General features: G+C 36.4%; 1 protein-coding gene across 1 annotated transcript in view; it reads right to left on the bottom strand.

Annotated features, from left to right (window-relative positions):
* Window positions 1-17,758, bottom strand: part of TRIO (trio Rho guanine nucleotide exchange factor) — a 515,315-nt gene that overhangs the window by 249,278 nt on the left and 248,279 nt on the right. Inside the window, exons 8-9 of the mRNA XM_044665522.1 lie at window positions 14,286-14,417; window positions 3,273-3,503 (exon numbers count right to left, since the gene is read on the bottom strand). Coding sequence (XP_044521457.1) covers window positions 3,273-3,503; window positions 14,286-14,417 — 363 coding nt within the window. The remainder of the gene's footprint in view (window positions 1-3,272; window positions 3,504-14,285; window positions 14,418-17,758) is intronic.

Genomic DNA, 17,758 nt, shown 5'->3' with positions numbered 1-17,758 from the left:
CCCCCCTACGCCTCTAAAAATAAAATACATATATACACACAATATATAATCTAATAACATTAGTAAAACACATATTATATATTAATATAATTGGTTTAAATAATTCATAACACAATTAATAATAAATATATTAAATTAAATGTTTTAAATTTAAATTTTAAGTTAATTTAAATTAATTTTAAATTAAATTCTAGATTAAATTAAATAATAAATACATAATAAAAATAATATATTCATATAAAAAACAAAATACATATTTACATGTATATTTTACCTTAATATAAACTAATTTGATTATGAATTTCATTTTTAGAGGTAGCTAGCTATTATAGTAGAAAGAGAATTTCAGCCCCCCCTCCCCTGGCAGTGCTAGGCAAATTGGCAGACTGCAATTGGTTCCTGTAAAGTGGGGGAGTGACAAGAAGTGACATCAAGGAAACTGCTTTAAAAAGCCCAGACGGAGGATTCAATCACAGACTCTGCCTTGGTGAGCCTGTCTGGAGGAGACCTTTTCCCTGGATCCTGCCTCAGCTTGCTGGGTGAGTGGCTGAGATTCCTGCCTTGGCTTTGGAGGAGGCTGAGCTGGTGGACTTCTGGCTGAAGCCTCCACAAGGAGAGAGAGAGACCTGAGGAAGCCTCCTGTCAGGGTGCTGAATGGGGCTTCACTTTTCCAGAGAAGCTCTTAGGGCTGGTAGGCTTGTTCAGAATCTGTCTCTTTATCTACATTTCACACTTTCACTCTTTCCACCTCTTTGTAAATAAAAGTTGCTAAAAATCATTTTGACTTAAGCTATAAAATTTTAAAATCAGTGACCACAATATTACTTTATAACTCTCTTACTGAGTCAAAAACCACAATTTTAATCCTTATACCACCCACACCTAATCAAGTGTCAAATCCTCCACAAAGTCCACTATTAACATTTCTTGCATCTGTCCCCAGCCTTCCCTCCTTTCCTCCAGCACTCTGCTACAGGCTCTCCTGGGGTCTTGCCCAGATGACTACAGTTACCATATCTCTCTTGAACTCCATCTACACAGTACCTCAAAATTATTTTTTTGTTTGCATATCTCTCAACACTTTCTCCCACTCTGTTTGAAAACTTAGAAAGAAACCCCCCAAACCTTACCTTCTGTCTTAGAATAAATACTGTGCATTAGTTTCAAGGCAGAAGAGTGGCAAGAGCTGGGGGCTTGGGAGTGGTGGTGTCCCACAGTAAGGAAGTGTCCACGGCCTTATTTGAATCCAGGACCTCCCACCACCAGACTTGATCCACTGAGCCATCTAATTGTCCCTCAATTCAAAAATATTTAATGCCTTCTCATTGCCTTCAATACAAAGATCAACTACCTTCAATGGATTTTCAGGACCTTTTCCAACAGCACCCTTTGCCCTCTTTGCCACACTTATCTCACAGGACATGGTAGAAAGATTTGCTTTAAAGGTACCAGTGCTCAGATCTCAGCTGTGACACATTCTGTTGTGTGACCTCATGCAAATTATTTCACCTCTAGATAGGTCTGTTTCCTCATCTGTCAAATGCAGGGTTTGGCTCACTGAGGCTTTTTTTCAATTTTAAATCTAAGATTCCCCCTTCATGTCTCCTGCGCTCCAACTATCCCAGACTTATGCCTCACTTTCCCACCTTTGTGCTTTCACTCATGCCATGCATGATGCCCAAAGTAGCCTCCTGACCTTTTCTCCATCTGCACTAACAATGTCCCTTCCTCCATTAGATTTTCTCAGTTTGCCTTTGTGATAATGAAATTAAATCTGCCCTGCCCATCTTTAGATTTAATCACCAAAGGTGAGAACATCCCCACTTAACTCACAAGTTGGGAGGTCTGTGACACAGGTCTCTGATACAGGCTAGAGTGAGTGACAAATCAGAATTTACTGACTGCCTCCTGGGCAGTCCTAAGAAAAGCATCTGTTGTGACTGGACACGTAAACTAAGAGGAAGGCATAGGAAGTGACACCAAAAAAGCCCCTTTAAAAGAGAGTGATAACTTCCCATAGCTCTCTTCTTGTTCGTGTCTTGGACTTGGAGGAGCACTGGCTGAGACCTTACACTAGGTGAGACTGCTCTTAATCTCTCCCTTGGAATTACACATGGTGAGCTTAAAGACTAAATCTTCCTGGAATCTGTGAAGGAACTCTCCTTTCAAGAGAGTACCATAGTCTGGAGCTTTTGCTTCATTCATCCCTGGCCCTAAGGCCTCAGGGACTCTTGGCTCAGCCTTCTCTGATTAAGGACTAGTTAAATCTGCCTGGGTTGAACCAGGGGCCAGAGAAAATTACTCTGTGTGTTAGATTACTTATCCTACCCTACCCTTTCTCTCATTTTCTTATTTTCTCTTCCTCTTCTCATTTGTAAGTAAACTTCCATAAAAGTAATTTTGACTTGAGGTTATTTTTTAATTGGGGATTGATTAATCCTGGAGACCAAACCTTTTAATATTCACCCAACCAAAACACCTTTTTACCCCTTACACCTAGCTGGATGACTCTTGGCTCAGGGGGCAGGCCAATAAAGGCAGCTGTAGGCAGAGGTCATGCAGACACAACAGTTATTAGTGCTAATATATGTTGTATATATAATATATTATTATGACTTATATTTATTATGTATATAATGAGTAATATATGCTATAGAATAATATATACCACACAATATATAATTATATATGTTGTAAAACATAGATATATATGTACACACACATATATGTTGTTATAACTAATTAGGAATTGTCTCACATTTGTATGGAATTTTCCTAAGAAGACAAGCAATAGAAATTACTGAAATCCTAATAAACAGTTTTCAGCAGGGATGGGGGAAGTCAACTATAACCCATAAAGTTGCATACTAGTGTCAAATAGCAGTATTATTGTACTTTGCAATAATTAGTAATATCACATTGGAAATGGAGATGCATTTTTACAATAATAGCTTCCATTTATAAAGTGTCTTAAAGTTTACAAAGTACTTTTATAAAACTTATCTCAATTAATCCTCACTATAATCCAGTGACCTCTAAACTATTATGGTCCCCAGTGTGATGTGGAGGAAACTAAAGATCAGAGGCTAAGAATTATACACACCTATTAAGTTACTGAGGCAGGACTGGAACCCAGGTTTGCCTGATTCCAAGCCCAGTCCTTTAGCCACAATGCCTGCTGCCATTCCTCAGTATTTTATCACTATCTTTATTTTCTACCACACAACACTCCAAGTTTAATAAATCAGACCTAGGTCATGCCAACCACTGACCTGTTGAACGTCTTGCTGGAAAACACATAGCTGAAGCCTCTGATGCAGACGAACCTTCCGGTGCTGCCAGATGTTTTCTAGTTGCCTCTGATGGTGAAGAACTTCATGGATGACGTCAAGAACATGGTGCACAGCCTTAGAATAATTTGCAGACGCTGTCAATGAATCTGAACTCCCAGGAGTTAAAGGCCTTTGAAGCTTGTCAAGAAGTGATTTCCCATCTTGGCTTACCTGCCCAGGAATAAATTTAGCATTTATTTCAATGCTAAGGGCTCTGTTCAGCATGCAGTACTTTCTTAAAAATATGTGTATACAGGCAAGTTTCATTTCTCTTTAAATGCATCTTTCTACAGAAAAAATAAAATTTTCTATCGGTTATTTGATGACAAGAGACCAGAGTAATAACATAAAATGAGAGCTATCATTTTACCTTAGCATAACTGACAATCAGAAACATTTATTAGATATTGATCTATATGAATAGGATGGTGTAAATATTAATAAGTTCGCACATATTATTCTTTCTTTAAAAGACTTAAATCTACTTAAATTACATGGCAACTGATTCTAAACTGGTCCATAGCCGGTACTTCAAGGAGAGAACTCATTAGAGCAGATGAACACAGATTTAGACACATAGGTGGATATTTCAAGTAAGTATAGCAAATCATCACATAACAATGTCAAGGCCTATGATTTCCTTGGCATGGACATCCCTTTTACTCACACAAACCAAAAGCTACTTGTAACTTTGATAATTCTTAGGTCCACTGAAGAGGTCTGATGTCCTGCCCTTAGTTTCAGATGTTCCTACTATGTTCCAGGCAATACTAAATGATAATGAAGATTACTGACAAACATGGAAGAAAGTTATCATAAGACTTAGTAGACTTCAATGATGTGCCTAAAATAAGAGATCAGTGGAAAGCCACAGAGTATTTTCTAAATATGTATTTCTTTCCATTCTAGCCAGATCTTTTTACAACAGAAAACCTATGTTATAGGGGTTTGGATTCTTTATTAAAGGAAGGAAATAAGTAGGAATATTTCACTTTAAAAAAACATGAGGTCGAGAAAAGAGGAAAATGCAGGGAAGGTTTGAAAGGATAATCTAACAAGAATAACCTCTTCTATTAATTGTCTCACTTCTGAGAAGGTTTTCTAGAATGTCACACTTCCCTGGCCCTACCCTACCAATACTGTAAACTTGTACTCATAAAAGGTGATCATCCTCTGTTTGCCATTCAAAACATGATTAGAAGAAAAAGACTGTTGGTCCAAAGTATGGCTGACCCAGGAGAAGGATGAATGGAGATGTGGCCTCAGCAGCAAGAAGTCACAGAAATGACTGAAATGGAAAAACCCTTTAAGGACACATATTTCACTAATGGGAAAGCCTAAGACTCTCCCAGAATATTTTCTGACTTTTCCTAGTCCAGGGGTCAGCAACGTATGGCTCTCCAGCCATATCTGGCTCCACCTCCTGACTGGCCAGTCTGGGCAGAGCCCCAGGATGTGCCCCAGGAGGCCCTTCAGCCCCCACCCCATATTCCAGCGCCTTCCGCCTCCATCCTCTTCCTTCTGCAGGTATTTATGGCTCTCACAGCCAAAAAGGTTGCCGACCGTTGTCCTAGTCCAAATGCAAGAGTAGGGGATGTCAGATCATGGAGCCCCAGCCTTGTGGGAGAATTTTGGGGGTTTTAACTGTGAGGGTGGCTCTAGGGATTGCTTAGCTGTCTTGGCCGCTAAGAGCCCAACTCTTGCCTTTGCCTAATAACTGAGATGTGGGCCCAGTCCAGGAGTCCACTGATGAGAGGTCAAATAGGAAAGGAGTTACTGAGGGAGGCTCTCACACAATCGGAGAGTTGTCGATATCTGTTGCAAAGGGCATCCTTCATATTGCCATGGGATTTTATAGTTCAAGTAACTATTGAGTTTCATTTACCATTCTTTCCTCAAGGATGTTTACAGTTCAATACCTACTTTAGCAGTGAAAACTTAAATGGATTTAGAGAAATGAAAACAATTATAATAATATATTTCTCTAGGAGGGTTCAATATAAATTTACTCTGATTTAATGAAACTGTCTTTTTTCACTTTCCCATCTTCTTATACCTTGCTCACCCCTACATACCCTGTGACCAGTGACATTGGCCTGTTCCTTGAACAAAATCCTACCTCCTGAAATTCTCTCTGCCCTCATCACCAAATCCTAGTTTCGTTGATTTCTTTCAAGTCCCCACTACAATCTCACTTTTGACAAGGAGCCTCTCCTAATTCTCTGCAATGCTGGTAGTCTCTGCCTGCTGCTCATTATCTTCAATTTATCCGATTTTGTATCTTGTTTGTACATAGTTGTTTTCATGTTGTCTCCCCCATTAGATTGTGAGCTCTTTGATGGAAGAGACTATTTTTTGTCAATCTTTGTATTTTTAGTAGTTTAGCTCAGTGCCTGGCACACAGTTGACACAATAAATGTTTACTGACTGCCTGACAGATTGCCGGCTGGTAGAGATACAAAGAAAAAGAGTATCAGCCAAAATTTTTTTGGATTGGGGGTAATTTTTTATTTTTAAATATAAGTAAATTGGAAAAACTCATTTTTTATTTTTTAACCTCAAAAACCACCTTTCAGGAATATATTCTTTTCCACAAAGGAATATCTGTAAGTAAATGTGCTAACAGAGTTACAGTTTAAGTGAATAAGATTAGCATAACCTGTTTCAGTAACTCAGAAAAACCTTTCTTACCCTCAGTAAAACAGTATTCAGTGGCCAAGATAAATATATTTATTTTATTGTCTTACAGCCTATTTTGCAAAAGAAAAGATTCCAAAAATAAATGTCCTTCAAGCTAGCCTATCCCAAAAAGAGATGAACAGAACGAGATATTTCAAAGAAAAAGGGAAGCCAAGTGAATTCCATACAATTTAAACAAAAGCCTTAACCCAAGCAATTAATAAAAGCTCATGATGTGTTTTAGGACTGTCTTAACTCTACTGCCAAGTAAATTCTGATGGACTCAAACAAGATATGTTGACTTAGTTTCAAAAAGTGTTTTTAGTTTCTAGGTATCTTTATAAGGTAAAAAGCCAGAAAATTCCATATTAATTGTTATTATAGTAAGCCTTCTGCCATTAATTTGTAATAAGTGAATAAGATGCTATGAGTTAAATTTTATATGTTTTATAAATAGCCAAATGTCAAAACTATCAATAATCATATGAAAAAATGTTCTAAATCCCTTCTGATTAGAGAAATGCAGATCAAAACAACCCTGAAGTACCAACTCATGCCTAGCAGATTGGCCAATATGACAGTAAAGGAAAATAATAAATGTTGGAGGGGATGTGGCAAAATTGGGACACTGATGCATTGTTGGTAATTTGGAATCATGCCCAAGGGGCTTTAAAAGAAGGCATGTCCTTTGATCCAGCAATACCACTGCTGGGTTTCTATCCCAAAGAGAGAAAAAAAACTCAGTCAAGGATCTGTTTGTACAAAAGTATTTATAGCTGTACTTTTTGTGGTAGCAAAAAATGAAAATGAGGGGATATCCCTCGATTGAGGAATGGCTGAACAAATTGTGGTATGTGATGGTGATGGAATACTACTGTGTAAGGAATGATGAACTGCTTGATTTCTATATTGGCTGGAAAGACCTCCATAAACTGATGCAGAATGAAATAAGCAGAACCAGGGTTATCATTGTACACTGAAAGTGAAATATTGTGAAATGATCATATGTAACTGAATTTGCTCCTAATAGCAATGCAATGATCCAGAACAATCCGGAGGGACTTATGAGAAATCAAGCTATCCACATAGAGAGAAAGAACTCTTCTAGGTAGAAATGCAGAAGAAAATGTGATTTATCACTTGTTTAATGTGATTTGGGGTTTCGGTTTTAAAGGATTACTCTTTTACAAAAATGAGTAATATGGAAATGGGTTCGAGTGATAATACATGTGTAATCCAGTAGAACTGCCTGTCAGCTCTAGGAAGGGGGAGGAAGAAAACATGAATCATGGAAAAAAATTAATATAAATAAACCAAATCAAAAACATTATTTACAGTTAAACAGAGAGAAAATTCACAGATTAATTAAAGCAATAAAAGTACCTAACTATGTGATAAGTAGTCCTAACATGTCAAAAGATATTGCCTTCAACAGTTAAGAGAAAACAAGTGTTTGGAATCTAAGTGAGCAACTAATTAGAGTATTTTAATGAAAAGTAAATAAAGAATAATAATAAACTAGCATTTATATAGTGCTTACTACATGCCTGGCATGTGCTAAGCATTTTACAAATGTTACCTCATTTGGTCCCCACAACAACCTTAAGAGGCAGGTGTTATTTTTATTCCCATTTTATATCTTTATCCCTATTTTATAGCTGAGGAAACTAAGGCAGATAGTGTTTAAAATCATACAGCTAGAGTGTATGAGGGTGGATTTGAACACAGGTCTTGCTGATCCCAAACCCAGTGCTCTATCCACTCCACCACAAGCTGCCTGAGGCAGTAATAACTTTTTGCTATTTTTTCTGTAGTATATGATAAAATAAAAATGCAAGGGAACTCCCTGCCAAGTTTGCTAATTTCTGCTTCTGGTATCTGCACCTTGAAACTTGCTACTAGATTATATCTGATTTAATTGACTCTAGCAGGAATCTCTACATATTCATCTACAGAGTATCAAAGTTTCATAATTATCTAAGAACAGGAACCAGCACTAAAGACTTCTGGCTATAGCTAAACCTGACATAAGCATCTGTATGGACATCAGGTAAGTCTGTTTGGTTTGAATCTGACATTTTAGATCCCAAAGAGTGGTTGCTACTAATCAATGATATCCCAAAGGTAGAACGGAGTTTCTAGTCATTTGAGAAAGAATGCTGAGTAAGAGCAAAATATTCTGACACTAGGAAGATGTAAGTAATAAAAATTAACCTTTCTTGGGAAAATAGCAAGTTCCCTTTTTTTTTTTTTTTTTTTTTTTTGTGGGAAGTGAGGGAGAATAAAAGAACAAAGAAATCCCTAGGAGATGCAAGTGGCATAACAAGAGACGCACACTGGCTGTCCAAGGGCAGGAGTTTTCTAGTGTTTTGTTATATTTATTATTTTGGGGGGAGAGGGGTGGTGGTGGGGACATGGGGTCAGGGCAGCAGCTTCTTTTTAAAGCACAGAATTTAATATTCATTCTGTGTTTGGTTTGACTGTGCTCTTACTCTCTTCCCCAGCTCTGGTTTAACAAAATCCTTTTTCATTCTGTGTTTCTGATAAAGCTTCAGATGGTGAGGATAGGATGGCATTCAAGGATCTCCCAGGTCATTACCAGGTGAGAGATAAGATGGTCAAAGTTCTTGGATCTGCCCCAGAGTCAGGAAAGCAGTCAATTAATAATAGTGAAAGGTTGAAAGATATGGAATGAAGTATCCACTCTAAAAAGTTAATTTAATAATGCAGGCTTGGATCTAATTGTCAAAAGGTTCTCTTACAGCTGAAATACCTTACAGTGTTGGACTGAAGGCAATACAGGCAGTAGAGTAGAAGGCAAACTGTCTGCCCCTCATGTTTCTGGCCCCTCTGCAATTGGAGTTTTGAGAATAAATGTTTAGAATTTGGATCTGTAATTCAGTCTTTCTGCATAGATGAACTCTGCTGACACACAAAACAAGACTATGCTGTTCCTGCTCATCTTCCTCCATAGGGATTCATCTCTTCTGTGCCACCTCTAGGCACTCATTGTTTTTGTACAGTTGTATCTGACCCTTTGAGACTCCATCTGGGATTTTCTTGGCAGAGATACTGGAGTGGTTTGCCATTTCCTTCTCCAGCTCATTTTACAAATGAAGAAACAGAGGCAAACAGGGTGAAGTGACTCATCCAGGGTCACACCACTAATAAGTGTCAGAGGTCAGATTTGAATTCTGGAAGAGGAGTCTTTCTAACACCAGGCTTGGCACTCTACCCACTGCCCCACCTAGCTGCAGTAACTAAAATAGACTAAATTAGGAGAGTGTTTGAAAGCTACCTCCAGAGGCTTTCTTAGTTATCTCCTATGGGCACATAGCATTACTCTTGTGTAATGGCTACAGGTCGATTTCACGGTTTGTTTGTTTTTTTCCTCTTCCCTATTACGCTGCAAGTTTGGAAACAGCTCAACCACTAGGAGGTCTTTTAAAAGAAGAAGGAGATGGGAAAAAGAAAAACAACCACTGTTTTTGAAACTTGCCAGCTCTGATGTTATGCCAAAGATTGAGTGTAATCTATTAAATCCAATGCTAGACTGCTTTGTTTGATGGGGCATTAAAATAATTGGTTTATAAAGTTATTATCAAGGCAAAAGAGAGTCTATATCCATAACAGAGGTGTAACATTACAAAGCTAATGATTAGGATGACTCATATATTTTGCTGTTTGTTTTTATCCTATCCTAATGACAATAATAATATCATCATACATTTATACGGGGCCTTGAAGCTAAGAAACACAACAGACTTTGTAGAAAGGAGCTTATTAAACCTTACAAAGTCCTGTTGAGGCATGTGGTAAGTTAGTGTGTTTTTTTTTTTCAGAAGAAGAAATGGAGGCACAGAGTACGAGCTTCCCAAAGTTACAAAGAACCACAGAATGTCAGAAAAGAAAGCCTTTAAAGACCTGCCAGCCTAACTCCTTCATTTTATAGATAAAGAAACCGAGAAGTATAATGATTTATTCAAAGTCTCACAGGAGGTTAGTGGCAGATCAGGAATGAAAACCCATGTTTCTTGGCATTGTCTAATTTTATGGGAGTTTTAGTGGTTTAAGAAAAAAAAAAAGTTGAGGTTAGTCTCCTGCCTCAATCTTAGATATCGCTCTCTCTGTGCCTTAAAGTGGTAAATGCTTTTTAATGAATAATTTGTCTCGTTTAATGATTTTCACATAATCTAATTGGAATCTTTAATCTAGTTATATGAGTGGGGCTTAATGTAGTAAGCATGATTTTATAAATAAGAAATAGTTAGAAATATATTTCTACAAAAATATTTACTTTTCATTAGCAAATGAAAAGCAAAGCTAAACTCATAACTATCTTTAAAACTACAAATCAAATGTGTCGAACTGTTTTGCTTAACTATGCCTTATTTTAAAAAGAATGACTTTAGGGGGAGGAAGTGATAGAAATGCTCTTTATTTTCTTTTGTTTTCATGCATCAAGAAATTATTTTTAAAAAATAAAACTAATAGTTATCCTCACTTTCTGTGTATACTGCTCTACCCATCTAGATGACCAAGTACTCCAAATCTGGCAAGCTGAGGCAAGCAAATGTTTGTAAGACTCAGATATGCTCCTGTTGTTGAAATATAAACAGGAGCAACATGGACAAGTCTAATTAAAACAGAGTAAATGTAGTTCTTTATGTAAAAAAATAATTTTACTGGTAAGGCTTCCTATTTCCTATTTTTACCATCAAAAACACTAGAAGCAAAAAAAGCTGAATTGAAATGCTGTTCAAGTCCCCATTCCCCCCACCCTTTTTTTTTTTTAAATTTACAAGGACTTTACTTAGAAATAAAAGGCAGTTATTTGCCTTCAACTCTGAGTATTTCCTCATCTACAAAAAAGAAGGGGTTGATCTAGCTAATCTCTAATTTCTCTGGACCTAACATTCTGATTCCATGATTCATATAGTCAATGAATTCACTCCGCCACATAGTGAGAACCCTGAACAGCTTAAGAAAAAAGGGAGACCACTTCAAAAAAAGAGCTCAAGCAATTTATTCTGTTCCATGTAAAGTTTTGTCAATCTTTCTAGGATGGATTACAGTCTTCTGGGGCTTATGGTTTCTTTGTAAATATATCTGTAGGCTGACAATTTGTGGCTTAAAACCTCAAAGAACCTTTTATATTTCTAGTCAATCTGTCCATTTTAAACTATCTGCACTAATTAAAAATCTTGGTAGACCACTTCCTAGGTAGATAGACATATGGCCCATATTTAGGTGTCCCATTTTCTTTGTGATCTTAAAACTGATTTCAAAATGAAAAGTGATTAAAAAGATTGTAATATTAATAACAATAACATTAATTTCTACTTTCATAGTACCTTTATTACACATCACAAGGGCAGTTTGCAATCTGGGCTGGTTCCTAAAGTGGTTGAGAATAACAAAGAGAAGGTCCCAGCTCTGACCCTCATATTCTCTCAGAGCAAAAGCATATTTCCACAGCAACAGACCACATTCCTGGCCCTGACCACAGCCATGCATTTCATAAAAATATACCACTGGTCACAGGAATGACTGAATAGTTCCAACAATGTCACGACTACTTGAAATACAAGTCAGGCAATATGTTCTATTCTCAGCAAGTGAGCAGTGCTCCTAATAGGCAAAGAAAAGAATGATCCTTCACTCTTTGTAACAACTGGAAAAACTGAGAACCAGAGAAGTTACATTATTTTATTTGGGTATAGAATTGTGAAAAAGAAACAGTGATTCTTGGAATTCTTAATTCCTCAAGCTACATTCCACTTTCAAGCATCAGTAGGCCTTGGGTAACATTCTCCTAAATTTCATGCTCTTCTATAAGGGGATAGAGGAGGAGGAAAAGGGGGTAGAAGGACAATGCTGTTGAATTTTTCCATTATATGAACAACATATACTAAGCAAATACTAGAGAGATTTTGTGGCTCAAAAGAAAAAACAAAAAAACAAACAAAAAAACCCAAAACCAAAATCAGACACATCTTCCCTCTTATCAAGAGGAACCAATAACAAAGAAGATCCTTTAAAAGAAAAGTTATAACTAAGGAATAAGTTATTGAGATTTTTATTTCAAGTATCTCCTAAGGCCTTGGACAAGCTGGCCCAGTTTTTGAGACCAAATTAAGGTAAATAAGTTTTTTTAAAAAGAATAAAAAAGAGCAAAGGAAAGAATCAGTAAAGAATACTTGTTTGTACCTTAAGATTCTTACTCATTCTAATAACTTGCTCTAATGTTGTAGGAAGTAAGTAAGGGATAGAGTAAATGTCACAGATTAACTTTAAGAGGAAAGGAGACGAATTTGGATACAAGCCCTGGGAAAAGATTCTGACAAGGGGAAAAGGATTTGGGAGTTTTTACTGGAAAGTAACTGTCACACTGAATCTGGCTTTGACTGAGCTAGGAAGGAGGATCTTTTGCTCTGGCAATTTTCCCCTTCGGAAATCCTAATCTCGTGGAAAGGTTAGAGATTCCTGGGTTTGAGAATCCCTTGGAGTATACTGCTTATTCCCTGAAGTACAGAGACCATCTGCCTGAGATCCATCTGTCCGAAATCCACTGGTTCAGGTAAAACCCAAAGTTTGGTCACCTAGGACTCTGGGTATCCCTAAGAACAACTGCAGGCTTTAGGTGAGGGCTCAAAAACATCTGAGTTCTTCCTATTTATCCTTTTTTGTAATCCATATTACTTAGGCTAGTTTATAGTCAGATAGCTGGGGTTTTTTGGGTCTTAGTTAGAGATGAGGAGTTTGGAGTAGCTTGACTGAACTCTTAAGAAGAACTAATTTACCATGAGATGAAAAAGGGTGGTTGGAGATTAGATATATAGTTTTAGGAAATTACCTATCATTTTCCCTTTAGGAATTTGGGGGTGACAACTCTAGGCATCAGAGATGCTGAGAGACAAGGTGCCCTTCTGATTTCTAGAAAAGCATTCTTCCCAGTTGGATATAATGCAAACATATCTAGGAGCAATATGCAGAACTATCAGGAAGCAGTTCTACCCTTCAAACCCTTGAGTCTTGAAACTATAAAACTAGGTCACAGAAGTAACTTTTTGACACCTAAGGATATAGATTTGTATAAATTATTATTATTCAAATGATTTATATATTTTTTCAAGTTTCATAAAAATAAATTCTGAAATTTCCAATGTTTTCTAGAAGGACTACTGGGCAAAAAGTAAAAAGTCTTTGGTTTAAGCCTGGCCTATGGAAATCTGGTAAGAAGCTTTGTGACTATGGGCAATTCATATACTTTCTACACTTAAATTTTTTCATTGATGAGAAGGTAATAATATTTGAAAAATTTAACTTTAAAAAGTAATTGGGGGTAGGGGGGCAGCTGGGTAGCTCAGTGGATTGAGAGCCAGGCCTAGAGATGGGAAATCCTAGATTCAAATCTGACCTCAGACACTTCCCAGCTGTGTGACCCTGGGCAAATCACTTGACCCACATTGCCTACCCTTACCACTCTTCTGCCTTGGAGCCAATACACAGTATTGACTCCAAGACGAAAGCTAAGGGTTTAAAAAAAAAGTAATTTGTAACCTTAATTATAAATTATGTATAAATATGAACTGGCATGATTTAACCTAATTTATGAATTAATAATAAAACTAGCATTTATATAGCACTTATTATGTGCCTGGCACTATGCTAATCATCATACCAATATATTTCACTTAAAAATACACATTTAAATATCAGATCTGAATATGCTCAGAAATAAACTGCCTTAATATGAAAGAGAATCCATTCTAGACCAAAGTGAAAAACTGCATCACAAATAATTTGTTCATTTGCATAGGTTTAATTCTGAGAAAAAAATTATGCATTTATGAAAAGAAAGAAATTTCAAATGAGACCTTTTCTTTTGGAAGTATTAGTTTGGAGGATTAGAAATCTGAATTCTATTAAACAAATACTTATTAAATGGTTTCTCCAACATACAAGAGCCTAGAGAGAACACTGATAAAATGAGAATGACTTAAGCAACAAAAATGTATGTATTTTGTGATAAAAAATCAAGTACCTAAGACTTCAGTTTAGTTGCTTACTTAAGTTAAAATTAAGCAACAACAGATTTAAAAGAACAATATCAATGACTAAAGCAAAGGAAGCACCTTCTCTTAGGAACTGCCCTTCTGAGTCCTAAAGATTCTTCCCAGACTATTTATAATTTTTAATTTTCAAACTCTTGAGGATGTGGGAAAAAACAATAATATTGCCACAAAAACTTCAGTTCAACAAATGACTTACCTCTGAATAAGCAAGAGTGATATGTTCATATATTCCTTGGTGATGGTGAATCGCATCTTCTAAATCCTGCAGCTCAGAGGGAAGTTCTACCTCGCCACATGCTTTGCACCAAGAATCGACATTGCTCATATACTAGGAAGTTAAGGGAAAAAACCACAAAACTCCAATGATTACCTTTACCCGTAACAACTTAAACTAGTTACATACATTTTAAAAAGCAGTTTATATAAGGAAGAGGAATTAGAGAGTATCTCTGAAGGAACAATCACTTAAAATTATATGTAAATGGTTAATAAGCTTTAAGGAATTATTATAAATTAATTGGCAAGTATTGCCTCTGAAAATGTCCCTTATTCCACTATATTTCTGGGTGAAGAGTTCCATTAGCTATCATCAATTTCTACTTAAGTCAGAGCTCCCAAACACCTCAACTTCCTGAGTCCCTTTCAGCCCTATTCCCTTCCTCCTAGATTCAAAGACTAATTAAAAAACAAAAGCAAATGAAGTCAATTACCTAATATTAGCAAGAGCAGCCTGCCCAATTTTTCTGCTCACTGCAAAAGCAAATGAGAAAAAGGACTGAAATTAAACCAGTGGAGAGACTGAACTTCTCAACTGAATAATATGTTGAATTTGGGAGAAAGATAAGGTTCCATGGAAAGAGGAGAATCATTTGAGTCCTAATCCAATTTGCATGTAAACTAGATAGTCCTAGCTGTACCAAAGAGCTTAGAAAATATCAGTTGTAGTCTCTAGCAGTTGAAAGTCATTCCAGTTTCTATTTCTTACCACCTTATTTCCTCATTGTTAATCAAACAGAAGATAAATCACAGCCAATTTTCTCATTGGATTGCCTATTAGAATCTATGATGGTTAAATAAGTGTCTAAAGGCGCATGCACAGCAGAAGGTCCAATTAAGAAACTAATTCAATTAAGCTAAACAGACATAAACATTTTTCTCTTTCTTTTAAATCCTTTCATATCCTTTCCACTATGACATTTCCTTAAATATCAGGAAAAGCAAAGGATGACTGGTTGGTAGGAATGAATGAATGAATGAAGCATTTACTATAAACCCTTACTATATGCAAAGCATTGTGCTAATGTATTTGCCAGTCAGGCAATTGACTATTTGCCTTGCAAAATGTAATGTGAATTATTTATTTCAGTACCATGAATCTACTAATGACAAATGTACATTTTAAAATCTGGACTATAAAAGGATTAAATAGTTATTGTTATTCTGAAAAAAAATAAAGATTTTCAAAATATAAATTGTCAAAGAAATAGCACTTGTATCCTTTACCTTGGGAAATTAAATTCATCTGAAATTAATTAAGTGTTTTGTGTCTAAGGCATTGTCCTAAATTTCAGGTTGATAAAGGAAAAGTTTAAAAAAACAATATTTGGCATTTAAAGTTCTTTATAACCCAGCCCTTTCCTACCTTTCCAGTCTTCTCACACTTTTACTCTCCTCCACACACTGGACAGGTCAGCATTACTTGTTTTTCACAAAGTACACTCAATCTAGCATCTCTGTGCCTTTGCAGTGGCTATCTCCCATGTCTTGAATGCTATCCCTCTTCACCTCTGCTTCCTAGAATCCCTAGCTTCCTTCAAAATTCAGCTCAAAAGTCTTTCCTAGTGCCCCTAGATCCTAAGTGTTTTCCCCTCTAAACCTTCCAATTATGCTGTCTCTCCCCTCCACCACCCCCTTTAAGCCCTTACCTTCCATCTTAGAATCGATACTAAATATCAGTTTTGATGCAGAAGAGTGGTAAAGGCTAAGGAATGTGGGTTAAGTGGTTTATCCAGGCTTATATAGCTAGGAGGCATCTGAGCCAAACATACCTACTTATTTCTATGCTTTTTCCCCCATTAGAGTTTAAGATTCTTGAGGGCAGAGGCTGTTTTTGTTTTTCTTTGCCTGACACATTAGCAGCACTTAATGAAGGCTTACTGGTTGCTGCATTGGCTTTAAATATGAAATGCTATCTAATGGCAAATGTCATCATTTGTAAACAGTCAAGACATAGCAAAGTTCATTGTTTTTGGCCAAAGATGAAAATGTAAGTTTCCTTCTTCAGAAAGGGTTATAATATTTCATACAGAACAATTAAGATAAGTTTTTGAGTCCACAAACATAGAGCCTTTTTGAACTTGTTTTATGAATGAGAGGAATCAATACTTCATTCTGTCATATTGACTAAGTGTAGGATTTTTGTGGCAAGCAATGCAGAGAAGAAGAAACATTCTATGTTGGACAATAAATTAAATTCCTAGGCTGTTCTTGAGTGAATAATAATCCATAGGAGCATAAAATCCAGGCTCTTAGAATTTAATCCCTTAAGGAAGAAATATTATATTTCTTCTATTCCAACCTCCTCATTTTACAGATGAGGAAATTGAGGCCCAGAAAAGTTAATTTCTTTTCATAAAACTATGGTTCTCCTGATTTTTACATATGATCTATGTATGGCATGTGAAATTATACCTCTATATTTATGGTATTATAAGTTACTAGGCATAAGAGGAAACCCAGTAGCTGACTTTCTACTTCAAATTATTGAACTGAACAAGTTTCTGAGCATTTGCATTCAATTATGCCCCTGGAAATTAATACAATTAATAAATATTTCTAATTTTGTGTTTGCAACAATCTACCTAATTAATATCCAAATCCACTGAAACCATATGAGTAGAACTATTCTTTGAGAAAGAGGCATTAGTACAAAAATCTAAATTCCTTCACTATATAGTTTGGGGATCACCTAGGTGAACAGTTGAAGGCTCAGAGTAGCAGAAGTGCTTTGGGAGATCTAGTAGACATACAGAAATGAAAATGTGAGCCATATATTCTAAACTATGTTCCAATCTACCATAGGATCTTAACAAATGTATATATTTCAGGAAATGTGGGTTTTCTGGGGCATATGATGGGTACACGATAAGGACTTTTTAAAAAACTATACTTGAACACAAAATAAGGAGGCCAGGTTTGTAAAATTTGACACAATGAGAGAATAATGATAAATACATAGAAGGCAGAAAAAGGGTGTTTTAATGATTAATTAGCAGCCTTATTTTCAAAAGCATTTATTCTTTGATTCTCCATCTGCTAGAAGACTGGGGGCCACCAATAAAGTGCTCTCCTGTTTATGCTGCCTCACTACTACCTACTGCTACAATCCTTCATAGCTAATTAAGTCTACTTCTATCCCATCCAATCTTATGATGTAGCTTATGCTGAGCACATGTGATGGTCTCATTGTGATGAAATGAAATAGGGGCAGAATCTCCCTAAAATGTAGCAAAGTGTGTTTCCCTCGAAATGATAAAAGCCACATTTCCCTGCACCATTTTAAGTGGGCAATCCAACAGATTATTGGTCAAAATGAACTCATAAATAGGATCTTTTGGATTACTCTGTTTCCTTAACTAATTTCTACTTTCCTTTGTCCATTTGTGGAGT

Source organism: Gracilinanus agilis, chromosome 1 (assembly GCF_016433145.1).
Source record: "Gracilinanus agilis isolate LMUSP501 chromosome 1, AgileGrace, whole genome shotgun sequence".
Lineage (NCBI taxonomy): Eukaryota > Metazoa > Chordata > Mammalia > Didelphimorphia > Didelphidae > Gracilinanus > Gracilinanus agilis.
Note: the sequence above shows the minus strand (reverse complement) of the source record. Positions and strands in the feature narration are given on the sequence as shown.